The sequence below is a fragment of the Corvus cornix genome, chromosome 1A, assembly GCF_000738735.6.
Source record: "Corvus cornix cornix isolate S_Up_H32 chromosome 1A, ASM73873v5, whole genome shotgun sequence".
Classification (NCBI taxonomy): Eukaryota; Metazoa; Chordata; class Aves; order Passeriformes; family Corvidae; genus Corvus; species Corvus cornix.
In genome coordinates, this window is record NC_047057.1 from 62,939,203 (window position 1) to 62,964,932 (window position 25,730).

The following is a 25,730-nucleotide window of genomic DNA, read 5'->3' on the forward strand; positions in this document are numbered from 1 at the left end:
CGTTTCCTCTAGGGCTTCCAGGAACTGGTAAATAAATGCTTCTTGCTTCCATGATGTGTTCTGTCTGCAAGTCCCTTAAAAGCTCTCTGCTGTCCTCACCCAATGCCAAGCCACCAATCAGCCCTTTCTAAAACAAGCTGTAAAATCTTAATAGGGTTGCAAACAATAACACACTGGTTGCTGAGGGATGGCTATAGCACAATAACATATTTGCTCAATTTCATATTAAGGATGATAATTTCACTTGGGGAACAATGAATAGGGAAATAAAAAATCATTTTACAGTAGCAATAACACATTTAACTTTCACAATAAACAAGCTCTAGAGTAAAGGAGAGCATAACACCAGCAATAATTCATGCAAGCACAACACACACACTTTTCAGGGCAGAGGTAAGGCCAGAAACAATAAGGGTAATACTACAATGCATTCATTCACGTTTATGAAGTGTTTTGATATCCTCATGGAGACAGGGATATTTGCCATTAAAGAAAAGCAAGCTTGTTTAAATGGAACTCTCTAAAATATATTATAATTAAAATGATAATAGTCCCATTGCTCTTGGAATCCCATAAAGTTTTGTTAAAATTATGTGACTGAGTTGTCCCACAAGGAAGTGGGACTGTGCTTAAATTATACCCTTTTAGCTGTCTGCACCATACCAATCCTCAAATACATTCTGGCCCCAGATGAAGAAGGTGTTCAAAGGACGTGACATGTCAATAGAAAATGAAGAAAAATTAGAAAATACCTGGCAAAGATTAGAAGTTCCATTAAAGGCACAATTTCCTCCATGGAGAAAATGGCCTCAAGGTGTGCCAGGGGAGGTTCAGGTTGGACATCAGGAAGAATTTCTTCCCATTGGCATTGGAAGGGGCTGCTCAGGAAGATGGTGGAGTCACCATCCCTGGAGATGTTTAATAAACAGCTGGACATGGCACTCAGTGCTCTGGTTTAGTTGGCAAGGTGGGGATCAGTCAAAGGCTGGACTTGATGACCTTGTAGATCTTTTCCAGACTTGATGACTCTATGATTCTAAATTCGGCAGTACAGGAAGAAAGGACATATTTTTCTTCCCTGAACTGCATAACTCCTCTCCATTTATTCCAGAGGTTGCTGTTGACAGTGATATTGCTTTCCCCAGTCTCAACACAGACAGCTCTCCCTGGCCTTCTGAGGATAGCCAGCTTCCCAAAAGCCATAGGGATCACATTCAATCAAAGAGCATTTTATTATTCAGTGAAGAGGCCAAACATCAAAAGGCACTGTTAATTTCCAAAGCAATACTCACCCCAGAGAGCCATAAAGATGGAGAAGAAAACCGTGGCAGGGTTGTCAAACAAGTGACTCGCTCGAGCGGTGGCACAGGCAGAGCTGAGGTTCCAGTAATCACAGAACTTGTCACACAGGGGGCACATGGTGAAGGCATTGCGTTGGTCACACATCTCTTTGCTGTGACAGACAAGGGCACAGGTTCCTCTGAGTATTCCAGCTCCAAAACTATGGATGTGCAGTGGTGATATTGGGCAGTACATCACAGCTATTACAAGTGATCTGCATTATATGTGGCCTGCGCTTGCAGAGAACAGGAGCCACGTGTTTCTTCAATCCTTATTGCCATGGGTAGGAATTGTTAAAATCTTTGTAGGCACCTTGCAACAGGAAAATGATGCAACACTCAACCAGACTGATCACTGCACTGTGTTAGTGAATTAAGGAAGACAGCATCACTGAAGACTGAGGCTAACCACACCAAAAAACCAAAATTCAAACACAAAAGTGGAGTTTGCCGTCTCTGCAGTCAGTTACATGATTTTATACAGATCAGATTTAAATTAATGAAAAGACTGAAGTGGTCTCAAAGGAAATTAGGTGCCATTGTCAAAATACACATTATTTAATATGGAGGCACAAAAATATGAGAGAAAATATTTTTTACCGATTTTTTACCGATTTTAAGATCTTTGCTGTAAGGTTGTTATTTTAATTCTTGGTCTTATTTGCTATGTATGTAATCAATTTCTAAAAATCTTTGAAAAAAAAAAAACGTTATCAGTATCACTTTAACAGGCCAAACACTCCTTGTCAGGGCTGAGTATGCTTTCCATATTTTCCATAAGATTTGGATGTGAAAGCCTTTCATACCTGCACTTAGGTGAACTGAGTAGTGCAAAGCTCAAATGTCCTTGCCAGGATCATGAGCTGAGACTTGTCACATTGCTTCAATGATAGCTGTCATATTGTGATTACGATTGTTCCTATATGGACCATCCTGACATAGCTTTTTCCTTATGAATTCAAATGAAAAAAAGGAATATTCAAGCTCTAGTATGAATATGTTTATATTATATGGTTTGAAAAGCATGCAGCTATTTCCAGCTCTCATGTTGTTACAGTAATTCTCTGTTTCAAAAGGCAGCAGAGGGTGCTGCAGATACATCTTAGCCATAAATCTCACTGGAGTTTAAATATTAGCACAAGCTTTCACCTGACAAGCACAGCCCACCAAGATTTATTCAGATCAAGCTAAGAAAACAGACCCTGCCTCAGATGTGGTGCTGTTCATCATTTACCTATCAGTAACCTTGTCCTACTACAGTGATTTTAAAAGCTGTTGGTTCAGGGACTGTCATGAGTGTGATCAGCATACAAGTACTGCAGTATCCTGCCTCCAGCAGAATCAGACACAGATAACACAGAGGAATTAATTTTCCTTCACTGGGAAGCAGACGTTAACTTCACAGTGTGACTTTGGCAGTTTTTGTGTAGTATATCCCCATCAGAATACACAAAACTCAACATTTTTTGTGTCTAGAAGGGGAATACTGTGGAGACCAAATATAGAATCATAGAATGGGTTGAGTTGGAGGGGACCTTAAAGATCATCCAGTCCCACCACCTGCCATGGGCAGGGACACCTCCCACTATCCCAGGTTGCTCAGAGCCCCATCCAACCTGGCCTTGGACACTTCCAGGGATAGGGCAGCCACAGCTGCTCTGGGCAACCTGTGCCAGGGCCTTATCACCCTCACAGTTTCTTCCCAATATCACACCTAAACCTGCTCTGTGTCAGTGTGAAGCCATTGCCCCTTGTCCTGTCACTCCAGGCCCTTGTCAAGAGTCTCTCTCCATTTTTGGCAGGTTCCCTTCAGGTACTGGAAGGCCACAGTTGTGTCACCCCAAAGATTCCCTTCTCTTCTCCAGGCTGAACAATCCCAATTCTCTCAGCCTTTCCTCCCAGCAGAGCTGCTCCATCCCTCTCAGCATCTCGGTGTCCCTGCTCTGGACTGGCTCCAGCAGCTCCCTGTCCTTCCTGTGCTGGGCCCCCAGGGCTGGAGGCAGCTCTGCAGGGAGGGCTCAGCAGAGTAGAGAAGAGGGCCAGAATCACATCCCTTGATCTGCTGGCCTTTCTAAGTCTTGTAACTATTGTTCATCTTACTTGTACAAATGGTCTGATTATACTCAGAATAGAGTATTCCAAGAGTCGTGGACAGTGTTTGCATTAATTTCAGTGAGTTTTACATAATGACTTTCTGATTGAGCACTGAGCTGTGTGCTCTCATGAGAAGCAAATTAATGTCTTAGAAAAAGAATTCAATGCAGTGGACTCACTCAACATTTCTGTTTCAGGAGGTGAAACACTGAACAGTCAAATAAATGTGTGCTCTTCAAACATCTGTTCAATGCCTCTGTGTTTGTAATGCTCACACAGTTGGTAATGATACATCACTGCTCTTCAGACAAGCTAAAACCAGTTATTCTCACTAAGGATTAATAAAAAGCACAGTCTTACAATTTTCAAGTAACAAACCATGGATCACAGATAAGCTTACCTAGGAATGTCACTTTCAATGGTTACACAGCCATATAGAAATACAATAATCCCAACTACTGAAGATGGAATGAGGAACTCTGTGTATAACCCCAGCCATGCAAAATAAAGTCCTATCTTTTCACCAAAATACTTCCTGAAAAAGAAAAAAAAGAAGAAAAAGCATGTGTCAAGGCTATCATTTTTAAATGTGTTTTACGGCTACTAAACAGTCCCAGAAAGTTAAAATACGAAAACCCTGAGTATCTTGAAGACAATAGGAACAAATGAAAGGGGTGATTTAGGCATTTGGCACTCTGGGCTTCTCTGCTGTGAGAAGTTAAAGACAGTTCTGGATCATTCTCCTGAGCTGAAATTAAGCAGGCATCATTGCAATACATAATGTCTGTTCAGGGAAGACTGTGGTCTTTGCATCTCTTAAAAGAAGTCAGTGAAACAGGAGAAAACAGTGGAAAATTCTTGGCTCCTTGGAGGAGTATGTTAAGTTTTGCCTCTGTAGTACTGCTGGATTCAGTTAGTGAGAGTCATAGAAATTACATCTATGGGACCATACTGACAACATCCTCCAATATCTAAAAAGTGACTACTCTGGAATTGCTGCTAAAGGAGGAAAGTTTACCTGCAGACCTAACACTGGCTTTTCAGAAAGTATATTTTGTCAATTTAACAGCCCCTGGACAACTGGTTAGAAAAAACAGTGTCTGCTCTGAGGAACAGCCCACTGCAGATGTTGATAAATAAGTGGTAGAACTCAGCCCAGCATCTTCATGAATCACACTGCAAGAAGTAAACTAAGCATGGATGAACCTTGCTGATCATTCCAAAGTACAGTTAGGAGTGATTACAAATATTGCAAAACCCAAAGAGCTTCATAGAACTCAAGAACTCACCAAAATTTAGACAAAAACCAACAAGGTTAAAACATTTCACAAGCCAGAGAGGAAGATGGAGCAGTGTTGGACAGAAAGCAGCTACAGAGAGAGCACTCAGTGCATGACATGGAATGTGAGTCAGTGAGACATTTACGCTTTGATAGCATCAAAAATGAAAATAAACGTCTAAGAAAAGACAGACAAGGTTTGTGCCTCATAAAGGTTGAGCACAATCTGAGATTTAGTCTGATCCCACTTACCTTAGGAAAGTTTTATCCAAGTTTAGTACCCCAGATTTAAATCATTCCTACTGAAAATGCTTAAATGAGGTTTTTGGAGGCCCAAACCAAAATTTTCTGCTCCACAAGTTGGGTCTAAGGGCCAGGCCGGTCCTGCCACAGGAGAGACAGGACAGGAGTGCAACCATGGCAGGGAGCCACGGGACAACAAGACAAGCCTCCACAGTCACTTCCAGCTCAGATGAAATGGATAAGGGAAGCAAGAGTGAGGGATTTTTATTACTACAAATCCTGCTGTTGTTCTCACACCATCACAGCTGCAGCTAATGCCGCACTTCCAGGCTCTCCCACGGAAAACTGGCAGTGCAATCCTGCCTAGCTCAGTGTTGCCTTCCATGAGCACCTGTATCTTCTCATGTCTAACCAAACTTGCTTATCCTTTAGGAAGGATACGTGCAATCCTAAAGGGGAAAACCAAACAAAAGCATTGTAAAGTGATACACAGACAACATTATCTTCAGTATGAGATTCACAAGCTGGGAAATTTCAGGAATCTACAGCCCCTGCAACTGACATTGCAAGGTACCCTGAGCTACAAACGATGTGAAGTATCAATCAGCACAAGTGAAATCATCACAGCGTGACTTGAATGGCAGTAACTTAAGATCTTAAGCACCTTGGGAGAATGGATTTGCAGAGAATACAACGAAATATGGCATTATATGATTTGCGTATTTTATTAAATGATAAATAAAAATATTTGTGTTGAAAACACAAGCCATATACTGTGGGAGTGCCCTCTAACCTGGCACATGCCAGGTAATTTTGGAGGTAATTATAAGAAGCAGCTTTCCTTTATTTTCACATTTGAAAATAAATATATATTTTTCATATACTTGTTTGTTAATATACTATGTTGTTAATATAGTTTATTTAATACACACTTTTAATACACTTTTTTTAAAATATGAAGTAAGGGAAGAAATACTTGATTGAAATATAGAACTAACCTGAAGGGCTATAGCTTTTCTTCAAGTCTCCTGTGGGAGTCAACAAACAGCAGCAATGGCCTTGGAACAGCACAGGATAGAGGGAAACTCCATTTGCTCTCGAGTTTCCTTCTGACTGGGGAGTGACAACCTTAAGTTTGACACTAAAGAGGGAAAGGAGGACCAGAGGGAGATTATTCTGATTATGTCTTTTTACTGCATCCTTGCTTGTAGAGATGGGCAATGGGCACAACTAGCAAAGTGCTTCAAATAGATCGGAGCAGACACCAAAAATAGTCCACAATCTAAGCTGTTCAAAACTGTCTGATCTTTTGAAAAAGGGCCACAAATTAGAGTTCAAATGCCAACAGCCCTAAAGAGTAGCTGACCAGGGTCAGGGAAGTCGAAATTTATGGCTCACGAGGCTTCCCCTTGAATTTTCAAGCCTTCCAGTGATAAATGTGATCTGTGACCTATAAAGAGAAGGGTTGTTATTTGTGTCCATGCCAAAAGAAAGTGAGAAGAGCTCAACAGTGTCCTGGTAGTACGTAAAATAATCAGTTGCCAAGAAGAAAACTACACTGTGTTGGCTTAACTGTTTTGAAGAAGAAAAAATAATTAAGATGCTGTGCCCAAACTCAGTCCACCAATGTGCCAGAAAGTGAAATAATCTAAGGAGAAGCAATGACAGTGCTTGGAAACATAATTATCAACTTAAGTATGAGTTTATCATCAAAAGAACACAGGACATAGACACGTCCTGTCTTTGACACATCCCAAGAACTCTTCTTTAGTTCCTCTGAATAGAAATCAAGGCACTGCAAACACCTGTGACTGCCTGTACCAACATCTACTGCAGCTGCTGCTGGATTCAGTAGTGAATGAACAGAAGGCGGAAAAAAAATGTGTTCTTGATGGTCAGAGAAAGATGTAAGTCAAGAAAAAGTACTTCTACAAGTTTTTATATATTTACACCAAGAACTTAGCATGTTCTCTCATTTACATTGGGATAAAACCAGTCTTACTTTATTATCCCACAGGAATTATCCATGATTTATGCTGGCATGGCAGAAGAGGAGAATTGAGACCACAGCCTTGCCCTACCTCAGTAGCTAATTCACATCTGCCTCACATGTATCCAGACAAAGCTAAGCACTAATCCTTTCCAAAGCATGTTCATGGATACTGCAGAATGTCACAAAAAAAGTGTGCCCCTGGCATTGTGTGAGCTTTATTTCCACATTAGGGAAATGCCCCTTTGTATACACATATTCCACAGAGACAGGGGTTATTCCCAAACCAAAATGCAAGTGGCTTTGATAAAGAATGTGTACTGCTCCTATCAGGAGCAGCACCCAAGGCTTTTGTTCTGTGTGTTGATAAAGCATAAAGTGAAAATCTGTGCCTTTCATTTTGGAAGACTTGCAAATGGCTGGTTAAATGGCCACCTACCACATCCTGAGTTCTCTTGAACAAGAATCATGCCTTTAAGGAAAGATTTGGCCAAATCACCCATAACTCCTTCAGAAGCCGAACAAGAGCTGTTCTTCCTGCAAATTATCAGAAACAGCATTAAAAAACTACAACAGCAGCAACAACAACCACCTGTAGAAAGTGCATTCCCTCACAGAATTAGAAATGTTGAGAAGGCCAGAAAAGTTGAGAAGCAGAAACGTTGACTCGGTTTCCTCTGCTTCATCCATATAACATTTAAACCAGACATCTGCAATGCACTCTGGTCTGTCTGGTTGCAAAACCAACATCAAAAAGAATAACTGATTATTAAACCCTCTGCTTGCACGTTGGTCACAGTGCTCCCGTGCCAAGTTGTGCAATTTATAAGTAGACTAAGGTCTGGGGAAGGGGGGAGAAAGAAAGAAGGAACACACCCTTAAGTTTTGACTCTGCAAAAACAAGTGTGGGTACCTGGAATGCGAATAAAGTGTGTGGTGCGTGACACACGCTGGAAAGAACTCCGGAGACGTTCAGGAAAAAAGCTAAAAAAGCGAGGAAAAGGCACTGTGGACACTGAGTCACCTAACTGGGAAATCTGTGCAGAACTCTTCAGTTTTTAAATTTCCATACCCCACTCTAGGCCAGCTGTCACTTCATGTTTCCCAATTCATTCCACCACCCCTTCGGTGGAGGAGTCATTTAGATGCAACAGTTTCTATGTGAAACGAAACTGATTTACAGCTGCCTCTTGGGTAGGTTTCCCCTGTGCAAAAGGTCAAACAAGTCACATGTATTACTAACGCCTTCAAAATAAAACTATTTGCACAGTTTGAGGGTGAAATTTGGGTGTTTCTACTGTTGGGGAGAAGGACAAACAGTTCAGTTTCATGTCAGAATACCTCTACTGCCAAGGCCAGTTTAGAACTTTCTTGCCATATCCAGGTGCGTGTTCCCTCTCTGACCCACAGCAACAGTTCCCAGGAACACAGTTTATTCTTTCAAGGTTTTGCAACCAGAAGGAAATCTACCATTGAACTGAAGGTGGAACAGTGACTACCCTTAGAAAGTGAGAAGCAATTTCTAGCACATGATAAGTTTAGAACACAGATATTTTCCTTGGTTCTGAGATAATAGTTCCCACCGTTGGAATTTTCCATCTCAAAACTGCAGACTTCTTTCAAGAGGACTGCTGGAGCATAGGGAAAACCCCAGTCACTACAAGATGACCAGGAACATTGCTGAACACCCCAAGATTTCACTCCAGGTAGAGCTGCCTATGTCCAAACTTTTCTGGATTTGCTGTTCTTTCTTCACTTGAAAATTTTCTCAGGGAAGGATTCAAGCATTTATTACAACCATCTGGGACACCTGGGTGGAATTACTGCTCAGCAGCAGCACTGAGGCTGCTGTGCATCCAGAGATCTTGGAGATTTCTACCATGGTTGTGCCTGACAGCACATATTCCACGCAGGCAGTCTCAAGAAGGAAAATATCAGTGCTAAATCCAGATACACAGAGAATGCACCAAATGGAGCAATATGGAAGCCAAAAAAGATCCTGGCAGAAGACAATCCCCCTTGGAACAACATGTCAAGAGACTGAAAAATTCTTCTTATTAAAATTATAAGAGGGGGGAAAACATAACGACTACAGAACCTCAGATAAATTGCAATGCATCTGAGTTTGAGGTAGGAAAGAAGATGTCCTTTAGAAAGGCCAACTGGTTCTGCATACAGAAAACAAAGAAAGGAGCCTCTGTCCAAGTTAAAAGCACATTTTTTTCCCCCCATACTGGACACAAAAATCAAGAATGTCCAGTAGAGAGTGATTAAAAGTGTGCTTTTGAATAGAGTTGAGAAACTGACCCTTTTCCCCTGAAAACAGAATGACAAAATGTGCCACCAGAGCCATTTAATCAAGCCCTTTTCATTAAAGTTCTTGTTTGAAAATATTACTCTTAACAAATATTTTCTGTGTCCTCTAATGGTACTTAAGTTTGGAGTCAAACTTACCTAAATTACAGATATCTTTATCTTCCAAGGCACTCTGGAATTTTAACTGTGATTCCTTATAGGACAAAAAAAAAAACCCACTGTCAAAACTCCATAGAGAACAGAAATTCTCAATTTTATTTAGAGGTAAAACTGTGTTTTTCCCTAGTTTTTTTGGCTCTTAAGAAAAATTACTCTTCAGCAGAGTAACAGGGAGAAGGTGATGTGTGTGGAGGAAGGGAATATTCAAGTTGTCAAATTCTAGTGGATCCAAAAATCTTGGGTAAATAATAATAATAATAATAATTTGGGTATTAACTGCAATTTAAAATATCAAAAGGCCAAACCTTATCCTGCAAAGAAATAAAACTAGGACAAGCCACTCCCTGAGCCTCACAGATTCATAAACCTTATGCTTCTATTCCAAGAAATTGTCAGAATACAGCTGAAAGTGCATAGCTTGTGGTGATGGAGTATAAACTGAAAAAAGCCTTTGTTTACTGACTGTAGGAGAAAGAACAATAGAAGCATAATAAGTAGACATGTAATGTGACTGAGACAGAAATTAAGGCTGACAACTGCCAAATGGATAAGCAAACAACACGATGCTGGGTAGTCAGAAGTACTGTAATTGCATTCTCCTCTCTGTTCTGGGACAACACAAAATTTCAGAACGGGTTTGAAAGGATTCAGTGCCTGATTACATTATACTGTTGATGTTGCCTGTCGTGTTCTTAATGTAAAAAAAGTTCTAAATGTCCCTGAGACTGCAGAAGCCACAGCACACCTTGCTCAGGGGAGGCGTTTCCAGCAGGAGGAATGCAGTGCTTGGCCTGTCACTTCCAAGAATTCATGCATAAAACAACTCATGGACACTGCCTCTCCTCACCTTTCTTTACATTATTCTCTCTTTATTTAGCATTTTTTTAAAATGTCAGTAACCTTCCAAACCTGGAAAACTAAAAATCCATGTCTACCTGAGGCTAAGTCAATGTTAATGGGAGTCAATCAGAGCTTACCTGTGAGGAAGGAAGTTGCATTCTATAATCAACTCAGGACATCAAGTGACACTCTAGTTAAGAAGCAATTCATTCACTTATACAGATAATATTTCCTCTATAATAAACACATACAAATAAGAAGTAACCTATTTAATATGAATCAGCCTTTCTTCTACACTGGAAAGGAGGTTACTTAGTCTTTTTCTTCTTATTTTTTAATACCTATTACAATTTGCTCTTCTGCCTTTTTGTTGTTGAACAAATGTGAGGTCATTGACATCTCATCACTTCCCTAACCTCCAGTTTCCACAAGATAATTTGCCTGATTCTTTTTCATCTAGTTTAACTAGAGTTTGAACCTCAAATACTGGCTTCTTTTCCTAAATAGCTTTCATTTATAATAACTAATATTTAATGAGAGCTCTTTTGCTTTTCAAGCTAATATAGCTAACCCTTATTGCAGATCCTGAATTCATTTCGGGTATTTTATTAAGAAGGTCCTTGTTAGTGCTTGCACTGTGTTACTGCTGTCAGATAGACACCATCTGGTGGCTAATAAACAGATGCATAATTTCCAATTAAAAACAAGTATAAAAAATTATCTTTTCATCACCTTGGTGGAAGAGGATCAGGTCAGAGAATACTGAAGCAAACTGGATATCCATAAACCCACAGGCCCTGATGGGATGCACCCATGAAGGCTGAGGGAGCTGGAAGATGTCATTGCAAGGTAGTTCTTGATAATCTTTGATTGATGGTGGCAAATGGGAGAAGTGCCCAAAAGCTGGAGGAAAACAAATGTCACCCCCACTTTCAAGAAGGGCAAGAAGAAGGACCTATGGAACTACAGGATAATCTACCTCACCCTCATTTGTGCCCATCACCTCTTGTCCTGTCACAAGGCATAGCCAAAAAGAGCCTGGCTCCATCCTTTTCTTACCCCCTGCTCAATATTCCATTAAAGTGTTAATTTTTCTGCTCTCTGTACTGACTGTGGAAGTTCAAAGATCTCCCATATTGAAAGCTTTCCTTAAGCTTGTGTTTTCTGAGGATAATTTTTAAGTGGTGCCCAGTTCTTGATCTCTTACCTTGTCATCTTGGTTTTGTCCAGTTATAGACAAGTGACTGGATCAGACAAAGCCATGGCCTGTCCTAACATAACTTATGTGCAAAGAGGATCCTCATAAAAAGCATCTTAGTATGGGGGAATACCTTTAAACCAGAAATGGGTTGGTCTTGACCCCTGGTCAGCACTCAGGAGCCAGAAAAGAACCTCCTCTCAGCCCAGTAAGCCACAGCCAGAACCTTCTGCAGAGATTAAGACATCAAGAGCAGTTCCACAAGCAAGATAAACAGAACTGTAACCACCCAAATGCAGCACCTGTTTTCTACTCCCTGCAGTTCCCAGCCATACACATCTCTAGATGCCTACAAATATTCACATGCATGTAAATATCTAAATGTGCACAACTTCTGTTTCCAACTCTGGCCTCTCACCTCTGTCTTTTTTTTCTCCAGTCTGAAAGGACAAACTTCTATTTTCTATCAAAATACACTGATATCACCTCCAAAGACACCTTTTGGAAGGGACCTATCAGTCATGTCCATTCAAAAATATAAGTTTCTGGCTGTGAAATTTAGGCATCATGCAGGCACTACTGAACTTTGCCTGAGACAGTTCTTAACACAAAGAAAACTCAATTCTAGCTGCCTACAAAACTCCACAGTCCAAGGGGGAGACCCCAGGAAGTTGTGCAACAACCTCAATCTTCAGAGCCTTGACTTTGCAAAAGTCCTGGTGTAGATTCCCACACCCTTTGCTGGATCTAGCTTTTGAAAATCCCACTGCAGGAGGGAGGAATCTGGGTGGTAATGAGGATCCTAGTGCTCAGACAGTGATCTGAAGCCTGGGAATATGTTTATCAGAAAGCAGGGATCTGTTTTTCCTCACCATTACAATCCAAGCCTACTGGTTTAAAATTCCATCTCTCACACAAGCAACAATAAATAAGACCAAGCTCTTGCCAAAAGAGACAGAGAGAGAAGCACTTCCTACAGGACTGGCAAAGTCTGTGAAATGCAGAGCTGTAAGTAAATCATCTCACTCCAGTCACAGGCCTGCAGCCAGCAGAATAATTCAACACAAATTCCTCGGTGATTTATGCACCACGAGCAAAACCCCTCTGCTTTGCAATAAACAGTGGCTGGAGCGCTTGGGTAAGCCCTGTGATGAGAAGTTCCAGTGAGGGGAGGGAGAACTCCATACAACTCAGCTGAAAAGTGCTGCTCTAGCATCAAACTCCTAAAAGGCAGACCATCTTCATGGATGCACAACATGATAATAAAGGCCATTCATAAATAAACCGGGGTTGTAGGGGGGTAATGAGACCATGGAAAGGGAAAAGAATTGTAATGATGGGGAAAGTGTTCATTTTTCACAAGCTCAGACTCTGCTCCAGGGTCCCACGTGCTTCTGGCTCCCTCCAGGAAGCTCTCTGCTGTAAGACCTGGCAAAAAGGACATCAAGGATGAGTGGATGCTGGCATAGCACTTCCCACTGCACCCAGAGAGCTTTAATGATGATGAACTGTGAGCTGGACGTACCGTATGTTGGGAAGAAACCTTCATGTAGAGATTCTTGCAACTCTAAAAAGATGTTGGCCTCAAAGTGCAATAAGGTTACAGGAGAAGATGTGCTCAGATTGTTGCCTCAGGCGGGTGTTTGGCAGAGCTTTGGAAAGGAGCTGGATGGACAAGTGTCAAAGACACTGGTAGAGCTCTTGGGCATTTTTGTACTTAGTGCTATGTTTGCTCGATTACTGCACTTTCCTAGGTTTAAAGCTGTTTTGTCTTTTTCCTAGAACAGAATTCCTTGCAGACAGCCTCAGAATCTCTGTGAACATTGAAGATTTGCCTGCTAAAGACGGTCAGGGAAGAATTGCACGCACACAGTGCATCAGGGAGGGTTGTTCAGTCCCTGTGAGATAACCAGATGCTACCGGGTTGTTTCTGCCAAACTGGTTGCACTCCACAAAAAAAAAAAAAAAAAAAAAAAAAAAGGAAAAAACAAAAAGATGGGATATTTGGTAAGATTCATTCACAATAATAACAGAGGAGGGACAGGGAAGCCAAGGAATTAAAACATACAGAAGAATCTCCACTTTGAGGATAAATAACCCCAAAGTTAGGATAAGCAGTGACTGAACAACATTTCCTCTGGGACTGGACATCACAGACTTTATTTTCAAGTCCTGAGAATTCTACACAGTATGTGGAGCAAAAAAGAGATGAAGATGTGATTAAAAATCATGGTGAAAGAAGAAGTCATTTGTTCAGGCATTAGGCAGAATAGAAGGGCTCAGTTAGGGGCAAGCTGTACCACAAATTGATCTTAACCACTTTTTTGCAAAGGAAGAAACACTTATCTCTAACAACAATAAAAACACCATTTTAGCAGAACTCCCCTGTTCTTACTTTATCTCTCTTTTAAAACTACCCTAAGTAGGGTAAGCAGATACATCCAGGTTTGGGTTTTTTCTGGTGCAGATTGATGAAAGAAGCAACAGGTCAAAAGGCAAACCAGTACTGACAATTTGGGGGCCTGATTGCTTACATTGAGCACTGTCCTATGCAGGCCCCAAGATACTCAAAGAGAAGGCAACAATATCCAGATCTAAGACAGTCAAACTATGGATCACAGGTCTGTCATTGCTTTAAAAACAGCAAGCTTCAGGCTTTAGGAACACAGCATTCATGGCAGGAACGGGGGTGGGGGACTGGGGATGCTCTGTCAAGAGCAGGTTCAACATGGGTACACTACAATGAAAGGCCAGAATTCATTACACACTGAGGTGAAACAATTTTCCATACCAATGGAAAACACAGTCAAAGATAGGAAGGAGGGAATATATTAGCTAGACAGTTTGACTAACAGAAACTCCCAAGTTTTGATTTATGTTCTATTCACTATAAATAATATTTTAGTTAACAGGCTTTCCTACCTGCTCCTGCAAAAAGAGTTATTGTATACATAGTCTCAATCTTTACATTTCTTCCCAGTTTCAGGCTTTACAGCAAGAGGCACTTGGAGCTTTGAAAGTAACCATGCTATAGATAATGTAGCCTGTTAGCTACTAAGAAGTTTGGTGAAGTTCTAGAAATGGGAAATAGAAATTAAAATATGAAAAACCATTAGAAGATGAGCTGGCACCTTATAGAAGCAGTAATATTAAAATAAGCTTCACCACAATTAGAAATGAGCCAATTCTGCTTGATTCTCCTAGGGTGAGGTAATCTTATATTAATAGATCAAGAGATAAAAGGAGGACCTCCACTCTACAAGGATTGTCCACTCCTGGAATTTCAGTTCCTACATGGGTTCCCAGCTGCAGGTGCTTCAAGATGTCCAACATGCCAATTTTCCAGGAGTTAAAGTTTTGTCTCAGGAGGAAAACCACCTCTTTGTGGCATCAGTAACCTTAGATTACTCCCTTCATCTGTCATTTAGAGCTCCTAAGTGATAAATGTTGCATTACAGCCAGAAATAAAAATTTATTATAAATTTCTACTGCACTTCTTACACTTGCTGGGGTTTTTTTTTTCCACTTCCTATAATTCATCAGAGGTGCACTGCTAAAAGACAAAAAACAATGAATGTAAGTCAGTCCAAGGAATATTTGGTCCAAAGAGAAGGAAACATTTCTTGAGAGTGGTGCTGTGTTGGAAGAGTTGAAGCTGTGTGATCTTCATCCCAGGAGCTTTCAAAACTCATGAGCAATTTGATCTGGCTTTCAAGCCAGCTCTGCTTTGAGCAGAGGGAAAGTCTAAGGACAAGCTATTAATTCTAAAATCATGTTGTTAAAACTTTGATTAACATTCAGTAATATATATAAAACTATAAACGCTGCTTTCTTTATGCAGGGCTATAGAACTCTTAAGGAGCATCCTCCCTGTCTCTGGATCAACAGTAGCATCACTGCAGAACTTGCTAAAATCTGAGCTTGAACTCATCTTCATCTGAGAAAAGAAAATCATCAAAAATAGAAGAAAATCACTAAACTGCAGATGTTTTTATAACACTTTTTATATTACAGTGCAAGGATTGAGAGGAACTACTGTTGACAAGTGCCTTCATACAAAAAAGTCACACTAGAGAAACTCCTCTCTGGTGAAAATCAATACTTAAATTAGGATGACAAAAAAGGTGTGTTACAACAGACAGACCTCCAGAGCTCTGCACATTCTAAAACTGCAGCTTTCATTCTCTAGTTTTTAATATATCCCTCAGACCTTCCGGAGATCACTAAGACAAGGTAAACCATTTTCAGTACTTTTTGCCTAATGTATCTTTTAGCAAAAAATTCATGATTTCTCTCTCAAATAACTGTTTATAATCCTCTTCATGTGAGTTAAAAAGAAACAAAAAAAATTGAAATTCATATTTGGACATTCACATGCTTTTGAAAATAAAGCACTGCATTAGGCAGACTGTGTTTCAAGCAATGAGTTTTTATATCTGGATGTGCACTGAGAGATGAGGTGTTATAACATCTTACAAATCAAACCTCAATTCACACTGTACTATTTGCACAATCTGCACAACGTATTTCCTTTAAGTCTTTAACTGAAATTGCTCTGCTGTAGAATAGAAATATGTAACACCCACTGTGTTCTTATTTGGTGAAACCTTCCTTACTCACAGCTGCATTTATTTTACAAAAAAAATTTGCTTTTTCTTATAGCCCAAAGAGGTCCACAAAGCCAGAGAAGAATATTTTTACAGATTAAGAGACAGGAGTGAATGGAATTGTTGGTAAATATTATAATGGTCCTTTATTTCCTTCTGTTATTAAGAACTTTAAAGTTCTCCAAGACTGACTATGCAGTTAAATTCCCTGGGGATTACAGACCTTAGAAGAGAAGCCCCAGTCTGTACCAAGAGTGAGCATAACAAGTATGTGGCTCCTGTCTTTGATGTACAATCAGTTGGGAACTGGAAACAACTGTGTGGTCAGAAGGAAGGAGCAGAGGCACCAGGAATAATCTGTAATAATTCTACAGTGCCACATCTAGTCTTCCAGCATAGGCACTTGAGTTAAAGAACGACTTTCAGTTTGCATTCCTACTGAATAAGAGTGAAACAGAAATAGTTCAAAATATCTTAACTATAAAAATTTTAATACTTGCAAGCTATATTAGAAATTTAGCAGCGTGCTTCAACAGAGTCAATGTGTTTGAAAACAGCAGGCAGGAGAGGCTTTGAGTATAAAGATAAATGCTGCTTCATCTGTCCATCAAAATCTGGATTTAAACTTAAGTTACACCAGAAAAACCAGAAAGCAAAGTTGAGTATAATCTAAGCAATCTAAGAAAGGAGGGTCACAGTAAATTATCAAAAAACACAAAGTGTGACTGATGTCTGCCAAGGGAATAAGTATCCAAATCAAGGCTGAGCTCGATACCCCCATGGTACAAAAGTGAAGAAACTACTTCACTGGCAGAAACAGGGGGTGGCCATTCTCCAGGTACATCTACACTAAAGCTCTAACATTACCCAGGAAATAAAAAACACATTTATTTTAGTGGTAACAGTCAAACTTGCAGTCAAGCAAAATATGGAAGATAAAAGCAAGAAAAGTAATCTCTGAGAACAGACAATCAATTGCACATGCTGGTCTTCTTTTTGTTTCTCATAGAAGTTTAAACCACAGGATTTCTATGAAATCATATCAGCACAGTGAAACATTATAATGGAGACAGCAAAACACAAATGAAGATGGAGTGTAAGCAGATGTACCTCTATTTTTAACTCAGCTGAGCTGTCAGGTCTGCTAAAACTTGAGAATTCCTCTAGCCAGTCACAGTTTAATTTAACGCTTGTAATATTTACTGACAACACAGCAGGTGTTGTAATCTCATTCTGAGTTTACCTGTTCCATACAGCAGCTTGGCCCAGAGTAACTGCCATACAAAAGGTACATAAATTTTGCCTCAAAACCTTTGAGGCAAAAAAAGAGGAAATTTCAAAGCCTTGCAGAACCTTGGTAGGGTTTGATGGTCTCAGTTCCATTTGCCAGTTTGAAACACCTTCTTCCCAGTAAGGACCAATTCCTCCACATTAAAAGTTAGTGCTTAACTCTTTGAAAGACTACGTGCAGCATTTCAGCTTTAACTCAAAATATAACGAAAATATTTTACAAAGCTTATTGACTATCCATATTGCCAACAGCAGCTTTTGCAGGTAATCACATAGGGGCAGATCATATAATAAAAACTAGTTGGAGTTTGATTATTCAACAGATAAATGGTAACAAATGCCATCTTTCTTATATATACAAATTACGCAGAAACAGATATTTGTTGAGGTTTTTTCTATTTCTTAATATCCCAGTTCATGTCTTCCTAGATAGACATCTTGCATTAGAATATTTCTAGTCAGCTGTATTCTCAAATATGTCTTTTCTTTACTCAGTATTTGTAGTACAAACAAAATACAAGACAACAAAAATTGTTTTGTTTTGGCTTTCTTTTAGATATTGTGGGAAATCCTTAAAAATCATGGCTGGGTTTTTTTGTCTTATTTTAAAGCCAGCTTCTTCTATGTTTATAAGGAAAAAATTCATAAATACACCAAAAAAACCCCACTGGGAACACATATGGATGTGTTCAGATGAATAAAACTTGTAAAACCAGGAGTAAAAAAATCAAATCAATTTCAAAACTGTCAAATACTTTCACACTGATTCATGATGTGAACACCAGCTTCTGATTATTCACCAGATTTTATGACCATACCCTCCAATAAAAATTCACCAATGTAAATGGCAATTCCTCTCCTTTGAACAAATCAATACCTAAAACCCCCAAAAACTGAAGTATGACATTCTTCCAGGAATAAGCACTATACAAAAGCATACATAATAATTGTTGAGTGTATTTTTGTTATAGTAAATTATCATCAGAGCCACAGAAAACTGGTGAGGGCATTATTTTTAATGTTCCGATCAATCCAAGATTTCATTTGCTGAAGTGGAAGTGAATTAATCTACATCACCTCAGAACCAGGTCCCTTGGTGTTTTATCCAAGTCCACATTACCTTATGAGATCAATAGGCTGAAACTTGTAAAACACTCCATATCTTGCCCATTCTTGATACAGCAACTAAATAAAGAAAAAAACAAAACAAAACAAAACAAAACTGAAAATTATCTTGAAACGAGTTATCCCTTCTTTTTTCACAAACATCTTCTAAGAGTTAAAAATATTTGCTCTACTCCTGGGGCTGCTATACCCAGTGGAGCCCATAGAAAAAACAGTTTTGTCCCCATGCTGGGGACATCACACAAGGCCACGCCTGCTGTTGGATATGCAAATTCACCCACAGCCTACAGAGAGCTCAAAGGAAAGCCCAGATCCTACAGAAGCTTCTTGCAGTGGGAGAAATCCAGCTGGAACAGGGTCAGGCATAAAAGGAAACCTTGCAGGACCTGTGGTAGATTGACCACAATATACTCAACTGCAACAGGCAAAGAATTTGGGATAGTCTTCCTTACTCCCTCTTTCATTCCTGTGATTTATGTGACACAACTTCACTGAAGAGGATTGTCCTGGCTGCCATATTGATATTTTTATATGAATACTTGTTGTTGCCTATTCAAAATCACCCCTTGCCATTACCCCCCACAGCATTACCTGCAAACTGCTATTAATTTCCATGAATAATCATATTAAGAAATGCATTCACTCAAATATACAAAAGAAAGTTAAAACTATTACATTCTCAAAACTACCTATCCCGGGTTGCAGTGTATTCTATTACCATCCTCAGGAGCTGTTGAAACCAGGTGGGGCAGTGTTTCCTTGCCTCCTCCCCCCAGACTATCTTTCTGTTAATGGCCCATCATTGTCCTGCCACCTGACTCAGAGATAACTCCCTCCGGACTATCTTCTGTTAATGAGCCTAATCAACACTTTGCCTCATGACTCATTACCCCATTGTGAGATGCTCCACCCAGAGGGAGGAACCAAGCATCCCATCGTGGATATAATCTGAGACTCTGAACACCAAAGAAAACCCTTCCACTGGATTTCCAGAGGACAGGAGCTACACAGCCACCACTGGACCTTCTGAGGAGGAGCAGACCCTTTTCCTACAGGATCACTGCTTCAGGACTGCAGCCACCATTCTACCAGACTGCTACCACCACCCTGCCTAACAGGGACTCAGAGCTGTAAACTCTGTCAGTTTAACCCAGTGTTTTCTGCCTTTATTTTTGTTTTGGGGTTTTTTTCCCCCTTATTTTCCTATTAAATTGTTATTCTGACTTGGTGTCTCCCACTAGTTTGCTTTCAAACTAGTACACTACCCAAAGGCTGCTTTGAACACAGCTATAGAATGGAATTTGAGGAGCAAAAAGAAAGCTCTGTCTATAATAGCGTTCCATTTAGGAACAGGTACTTCACGTAAATTTATGAGAATTTTCTAATCATAGGGATGCTGCTGTAGTATGTGACAACAGTGGATTTCCCAGGTAGGTTACAAAGCCCTCATGGATTTTTTAATGCAAATACAGGGACAGCAATGAAGTTGCCAGTGGGCCAGAAGCTTAAAAAAGACTAAACCAGTGTTAATACTCATGGTGAGTTGTTACCATTCTGCTGTTCAATACCTTTCTCAAAAAGATTTTTTTTTTTTTTGCGCAGAAATCACACTGAAACAGGGACATTCCTTTACTTTTAGGAAAGACTGAAGCCCTCTCAATCTGAGGGTTTCATTGAAGATTTCTAATTCTCATAGGAGGGGACAAAGGTGTGGTGTCACTGTGCATTTTCTCCAAGGTAATCATGAAGAAGGTTGATAAGGATTAACTTTTTATGTTATAAACTGGTACATAAACATTAATTACTTAACTGGTAAGGGTATTTATGCCAATATTACTCATTTTTGTTCTAAAACAGTACTCATTTTTGGGGCTTATACAAGAGAAAATTGAATTGGAAGATACAGATAAGTTAAAATGGGCTAAATAAAAAGAGGGCCGAAGGAAAAAAAAAAGCTCAAAAATGCCCTCCTTTCTTTTAAACCTGATCAGGGTCCTTCAGGAAATTAAACACTGAGACTATTAGATTCAGATAGAAAACAGATGATGTTATGCATAGGAATACTACAGAAGATTCAAGGCCTAGGCAGCAGGGACATATGTGAATAATCAATGAAGTATTTCTGGAAAGAAGCTTTTATGTTTTTAATACTTAACACTTCATAACTGAGCCTAATAGGCAGAATAAAAAGAGGGCAGCAAAAAATACAACTAGTAGGGGGAATATTTTTCCAGACACTGGTCCTTCTAGGCCCTCTGCCTGCCCAGTCCACAGTACCCAATCTTCCTCCATTGACTAATGTTCATTTGGTCTTTTTCTCTAAAATTTTTGCTTTCCAAGTCACTAATCTGTGGAGCTGCCACTCAGAGAAAATTCTGAAAGTCCAGAGCAGACAATTCCTTCATGAACAAAAAAGTTCAAAGTAACAGACACAAATAAAAAAGCTTCTTTTATAGTCTGTTTTCTAACTTTGTTTTGCTTACCCAGGTTCATACTCTAATTTAAATTGTATGTGGCACATGAAGACATCTAGTGGCTGAATGGCAACATTATTTACCAAGAAACTACAAAGATTATGATTTCAAACTTTACTAATTCAGCATTGGAGAAATCAGATTTATTTGTATGACCCCAGTTTGCATTAATTCAGTCTTCATAGTATGCAAATATTGGAGGTATCGAAACATTCCCTTTTTCTTCGGTCTTCCCTCATCCCCTTTTTCTCCCTACTATTTTCCCTCTGCACTTCCCATCCTATTGTTAGCATATCAAGGAAAATAAAATGAGCAAACATTAGAGAACAATATGGAAATGATCTTAATAGATTACAGAAATTAAACGTTCCTTTCCCATTTCTAAAATTAAGCATATATATATATATATAAAACAGTTTGAATTCACACTGTTTCTGTTGAGTATTGATCTATTTTTGAATGTCTTTTGATAGCTAGAAACTTTATTTACAAAATAATTGGAAGCAGATTTTCAGAAACTGCATGCAATTTAATTGAATGCACAATCAAATGAGAAGTACAACTATGTTTTATTTTAGTAACCACTGCTCTCTAGTAGAATTTGGTTGCAAAAAGAAAATTATTATATGACTTATTTAACAATTTTTGCTTCCTGACAGGTTGACAATCTTGTCTATGTATGCAGAGGGAAACTGGAAGCATTTCAAGATGTGAATATCAAATTAAATTTACTGACATACTTCATAAGAAGACTTTCTAAAAATACTGCAAAAACATTTTTATATGCAGAAATAGAGGGAAATATGTAATTCAAAAAATGTATGCATTTCTAAAAACATCTAATTGCTTGTATAATGGCTAATGCTTTACAATGAGATTTAAAACATCATTTGTTACATTAAATATAATATGAAATAAATTTTGCAATGTATTTTACCTTTCTTTCATTCATGTCATCATCTTGGCCTTCATATTCACCCTGGAGAAAGAAAATAATTTAATAACTGACATACAAGCAGATAAAACTAAATCAAAGTTTGGTCAGCTGCTCCTACATTGTTGATTTTACTTTTAGGTCACAACTTGAAATGTACTTATAGAAGAGTTTTCATATTAGAATCACACTTAGAAAATATTTTCATTGTCATAGACAGCAAATATTTGTGTCTATGAATTGATGTCTCCTGAGTGACACTAGCAGAGAACTGGATTTTTAATAGGACATACGTACATCGTGAAGTGGGTAGGCTGCATCATAAACATTGTTTGCTATTAATGTGCCAATGCCTAAAGAAAAAGAAAAATTCAGGTGGTCAACAGCCATAATTGAAGAGAAAACATTATTACAGCTTTCATTTCATGACATTCCAAAGGGGAGAGCACTGTATAACTGACAATATTCAAAGAATAGAACAACATAGGAGTCCCTGACTGTGGAAAACATTTTTCAGAGAAACTCATTTCCATAAAGTGCTCTTTCTTCAGTGAACAGCACAGTACAAAGACTCTTTTGACCACTTGTTCACCCTGACAGCAAAGAGCCACATGACTGAGGAGCAAAGCATCTGGAAGTCCTTCTTGAATTTTTACAATGGTCAGAACCATGAAGTCCTACTGGCCAACAATTAAAAACAACCCCCCCAAAAACTTCCACTGAAGTTTGTGGTTATGAAATCATAGAATGGTTTGGGTTGGAAGGGACCTTAAAGATCAGCCAGTTCCTGTCCCCCTGCCATGGGCAGGGACACCTTCCACTATCCCAGCTTGCTCAGAGCCCCATCCAGCCTGGCCTTGGACACTGCCAGGGAGTTTAGCAAGGGAATCCCCAGCAAGTGACTGCAGCACCTATAGACAGACATAAGATCCCTACTGGCTCTCAAGACCTGCAACTCTTACAGCAATTCCATCCTCAGTCTCTGCAGGCGAAAACCATTGTTCCATAAAAAAGGCAACCAAAGATGGGTAATTTATGATAATTAGTAACATAATATGTATATAAAAATTGATTCCAGGCCTCTTTGCTTTCAATGCCCAGGAAAAAAGTAACCAGCTATCATGTCTTTAGCAATGAAAAACATTTCATTGTCAAATTACACATTGTTCTGAAGTATTTGGTGAAAACCTTCTGATCAGAGATGCTAGACAGGCAGTAGCAATAAAACTCTCCCTTGATACAAAGACATGTACAACTACATGCATTAACAGAATCAGGAAATTATGCTTGGATAATGTCAAGCCTGCTCCTGAAAGCATTCAATGTTTGGAAGTTTGCAGTGGTTCAGAGTTATGCTAGAAGTAAATAAGGTTTCCTTGTATAATACCATAGGAGTAGAATCAGATTCAGCCTTACAAAGATGTAAAAAAATCCATAAGCAAGTGTGTTTGAAGTGTTGTTATTTTCATCTTATGATACTATAAAGCATGTTTATGAAAACCAAAGACTTCTCTAAGCACTTCCAACAGCACTGTCCTGCCTCTTGTGCAAAGTAAACAATGAAGTCCTATAAAAAAAAATAACAAAATGATGTTTAAAAGAATCCTTAAACATTTCCTGATGAGTGGTTTTAAAATGAGATGGGAAAGCCTTAGTGACATATTGTCCTGGGTTGCAGTGTATTCTATTACCATCCCCATCAGCCGTTGAAATCAGGTGGGGCAGTGTTTCCTTGCCTCCTCCCCCCAGACTATCTTTCTGTTAATTGCCCATCATTGTCCTGCCGCCTGACTCAGAGATAACTCCCTCCGGACTATCTTCTGTTAATGAGCCTAATCAACACTTTGCCTCATGACTCATTACCCCATTGTGAGATGCTCCACCCAGAGGGAGGAACCAAGCATCCCATCGTGGATATAATCTGAGGCTGAACACCAGAGACACCGGCTTCCCACTGGATTTCCAGAGGACAGGAGCTACACAGCCACCATTGGACTTCCTGAGGAAGAGCAGACTGTTTTACTACAGGATCACTGCTTCAGAGACTGCAGCCACCATTCTACCAGACTGCTACCACCACCCTGCCTAACAGGGTGTCAGGTTGTACCTTGACTCTGTCAGTTTGACAGTGTTTTCTTTTACCTTTTTTTTTTCCCCTTTTCTTTAATTTCCATTAAATTGTTATTCTGACTTAGTGCCTCCACTGGTTTGTTTTCAAACTAGCACATAATTTGGCGCCCAACGTGGGGCAGCTCTGAGAGAAAGTCAGAATTACAATTTGTGTTAACGGAAACCTATTCACCATGGTGCTCAGCTTGTCTGTGGGTACTGTATTTGCTCTCTATATTTTTCCTCACATGGGGAACTACCTGCCTGTAGTATTACTCCTGTTAAAACCAGGGAATGGTATGAGAATTGCTTTAATGGTTTATTATGCCTACAGCATAATAACCTGTGAGGCGATGAATACCATTCGGAGTATATACTCAGTTTTGTTTGGCTGTCCTAGTCTGGGCTCCTATGTCTGGGATCTCCTCAACAATCGCACCCAGCCCCTGGTGGGAGGAGTAGAGAGTGGTTTCTTCCAGCCTTTCAGGCCAGGCACAGCAGTTTTTGAAAATATTGAATTCCCTCTGGATGTCAAAGACGGCATAAACTTGCTGTCAGTTCTCTTCTCTTTTCTTCTCTGGCCTGCATGTACACCATGCTTAAACAAACATACTATGGCACGCTGCTGGGAGGAGGAAAAAGAGCAAGCACAAACACCATGCTACGCAGACTGACACAGAAAGGAGAAAAAGCAAAGCAAACCAGCGTCCATGTCTACGCAGACTGTCACCGAGGAGAAAGAACCCAGATGCAAGACAACAGCGTCCATGTCTACGCAGACTGACACAGAGGAGAAAGAACCAAATGCAAACAACAGCGTCCATGTCCACACAGACTGACACAGAGGAGAAAGAACCCAGACAAAGCAACAGCATCCATGTACACAGACTGACACAGAGGAGAAAGAACCCAGACAAGACAACAGCGTCCATGTCCACACAGACTGACACAGAGGAGAAGGGAACCAAAAGCACTGTCAGCGTCCCCATGCAAACCATCACTGAACCAGAACAGCCTAAACCGATTGCAGTTGCCCCCGTGCAGAAGAAGAAATCAAAAAGCAAATCAGTCCGCATAGTGACTGACGAGGATGCAGCAGGACCTTCGCACCCAGCAGAAGAGGCAGAGCCAGAGATCATCACTCGGTCGCTATCCCTGGGTGAGCTGCGAGACCTGCGGAGGGAATTCACCCGCCAGACGAACGAGTCTATCCTGACCTGGCTGCTCCGCATCTGGGACGCTGCAGCCAATGACACCATTCTGGACGGAAGTGAGGCCAGGCAACTGGGATCTCTGTCCCGGGATGTGGTCATTGACCAGGGGATCGGGAGAACCCAAGAAACCCTCAGCCTCTGGCGGCGACTGCTTGCAAGTGTAAGGGACAGGTACCTTTGTAAAGAAGACCTCCAGGTGCACCAAGGAAAATGGAGCACAATGGAACAAGGTATCCGGTGCCTGAGGGAATTGGCTGTGCTGGAGATCATTTTCTCAGAAGATGAGAGATTTCCTAAGAGCCCAGATGGTGTCCAGTGCACGTCACAGATGTGGTTGAGGTTCGCACGCCTTGGACCAGAGATATACTCCCGTTACCTGGCAACGCTGCAATGGAGGGAAGGCGAGGACAGGGTGGGCGTCTTGGTGAACAAACTGAGGATTTACGAGGACACCGTCACAGCCCCGTTTCGCACCCATGTCTCATCCGTGGAAACAAGTCTTTTGGCTGAGCAAGTCC

General features: G+C 40.1%; 1 protein-coding gene across 1 annotated transcript in view; it reads right to left on the minus strand.

The window, feature by feature from the left end:
* Positions 1-25,730, minus strand: part of ANO2 (anoctamin 2) — a 187,613-nt gene that overhangs the window by 91,494 nt on the left and 70,389 nt on the right. Inside the window, exons 9-12 of the mRNA XM_019292734.3 lie at positions 21,893-21,934; positions 18,477-18,541; positions 3,835-3,969; positions 1,293-1,453 (exon numbers count right to left, since the gene is read on the minus strand). Of these exons, the coding sequence (XP_019148279.3) occupies positions 1,293-1,453; positions 3,835-3,969; positions 18,477-18,541; positions 21,893-21,934 (403 nt within the window). The remainder of the gene's footprint in view (positions 1-1,292; positions 1,454-3,834; positions 3,970-18,476; positions 18,542-21,892; positions 21,935-25,730) is intronic.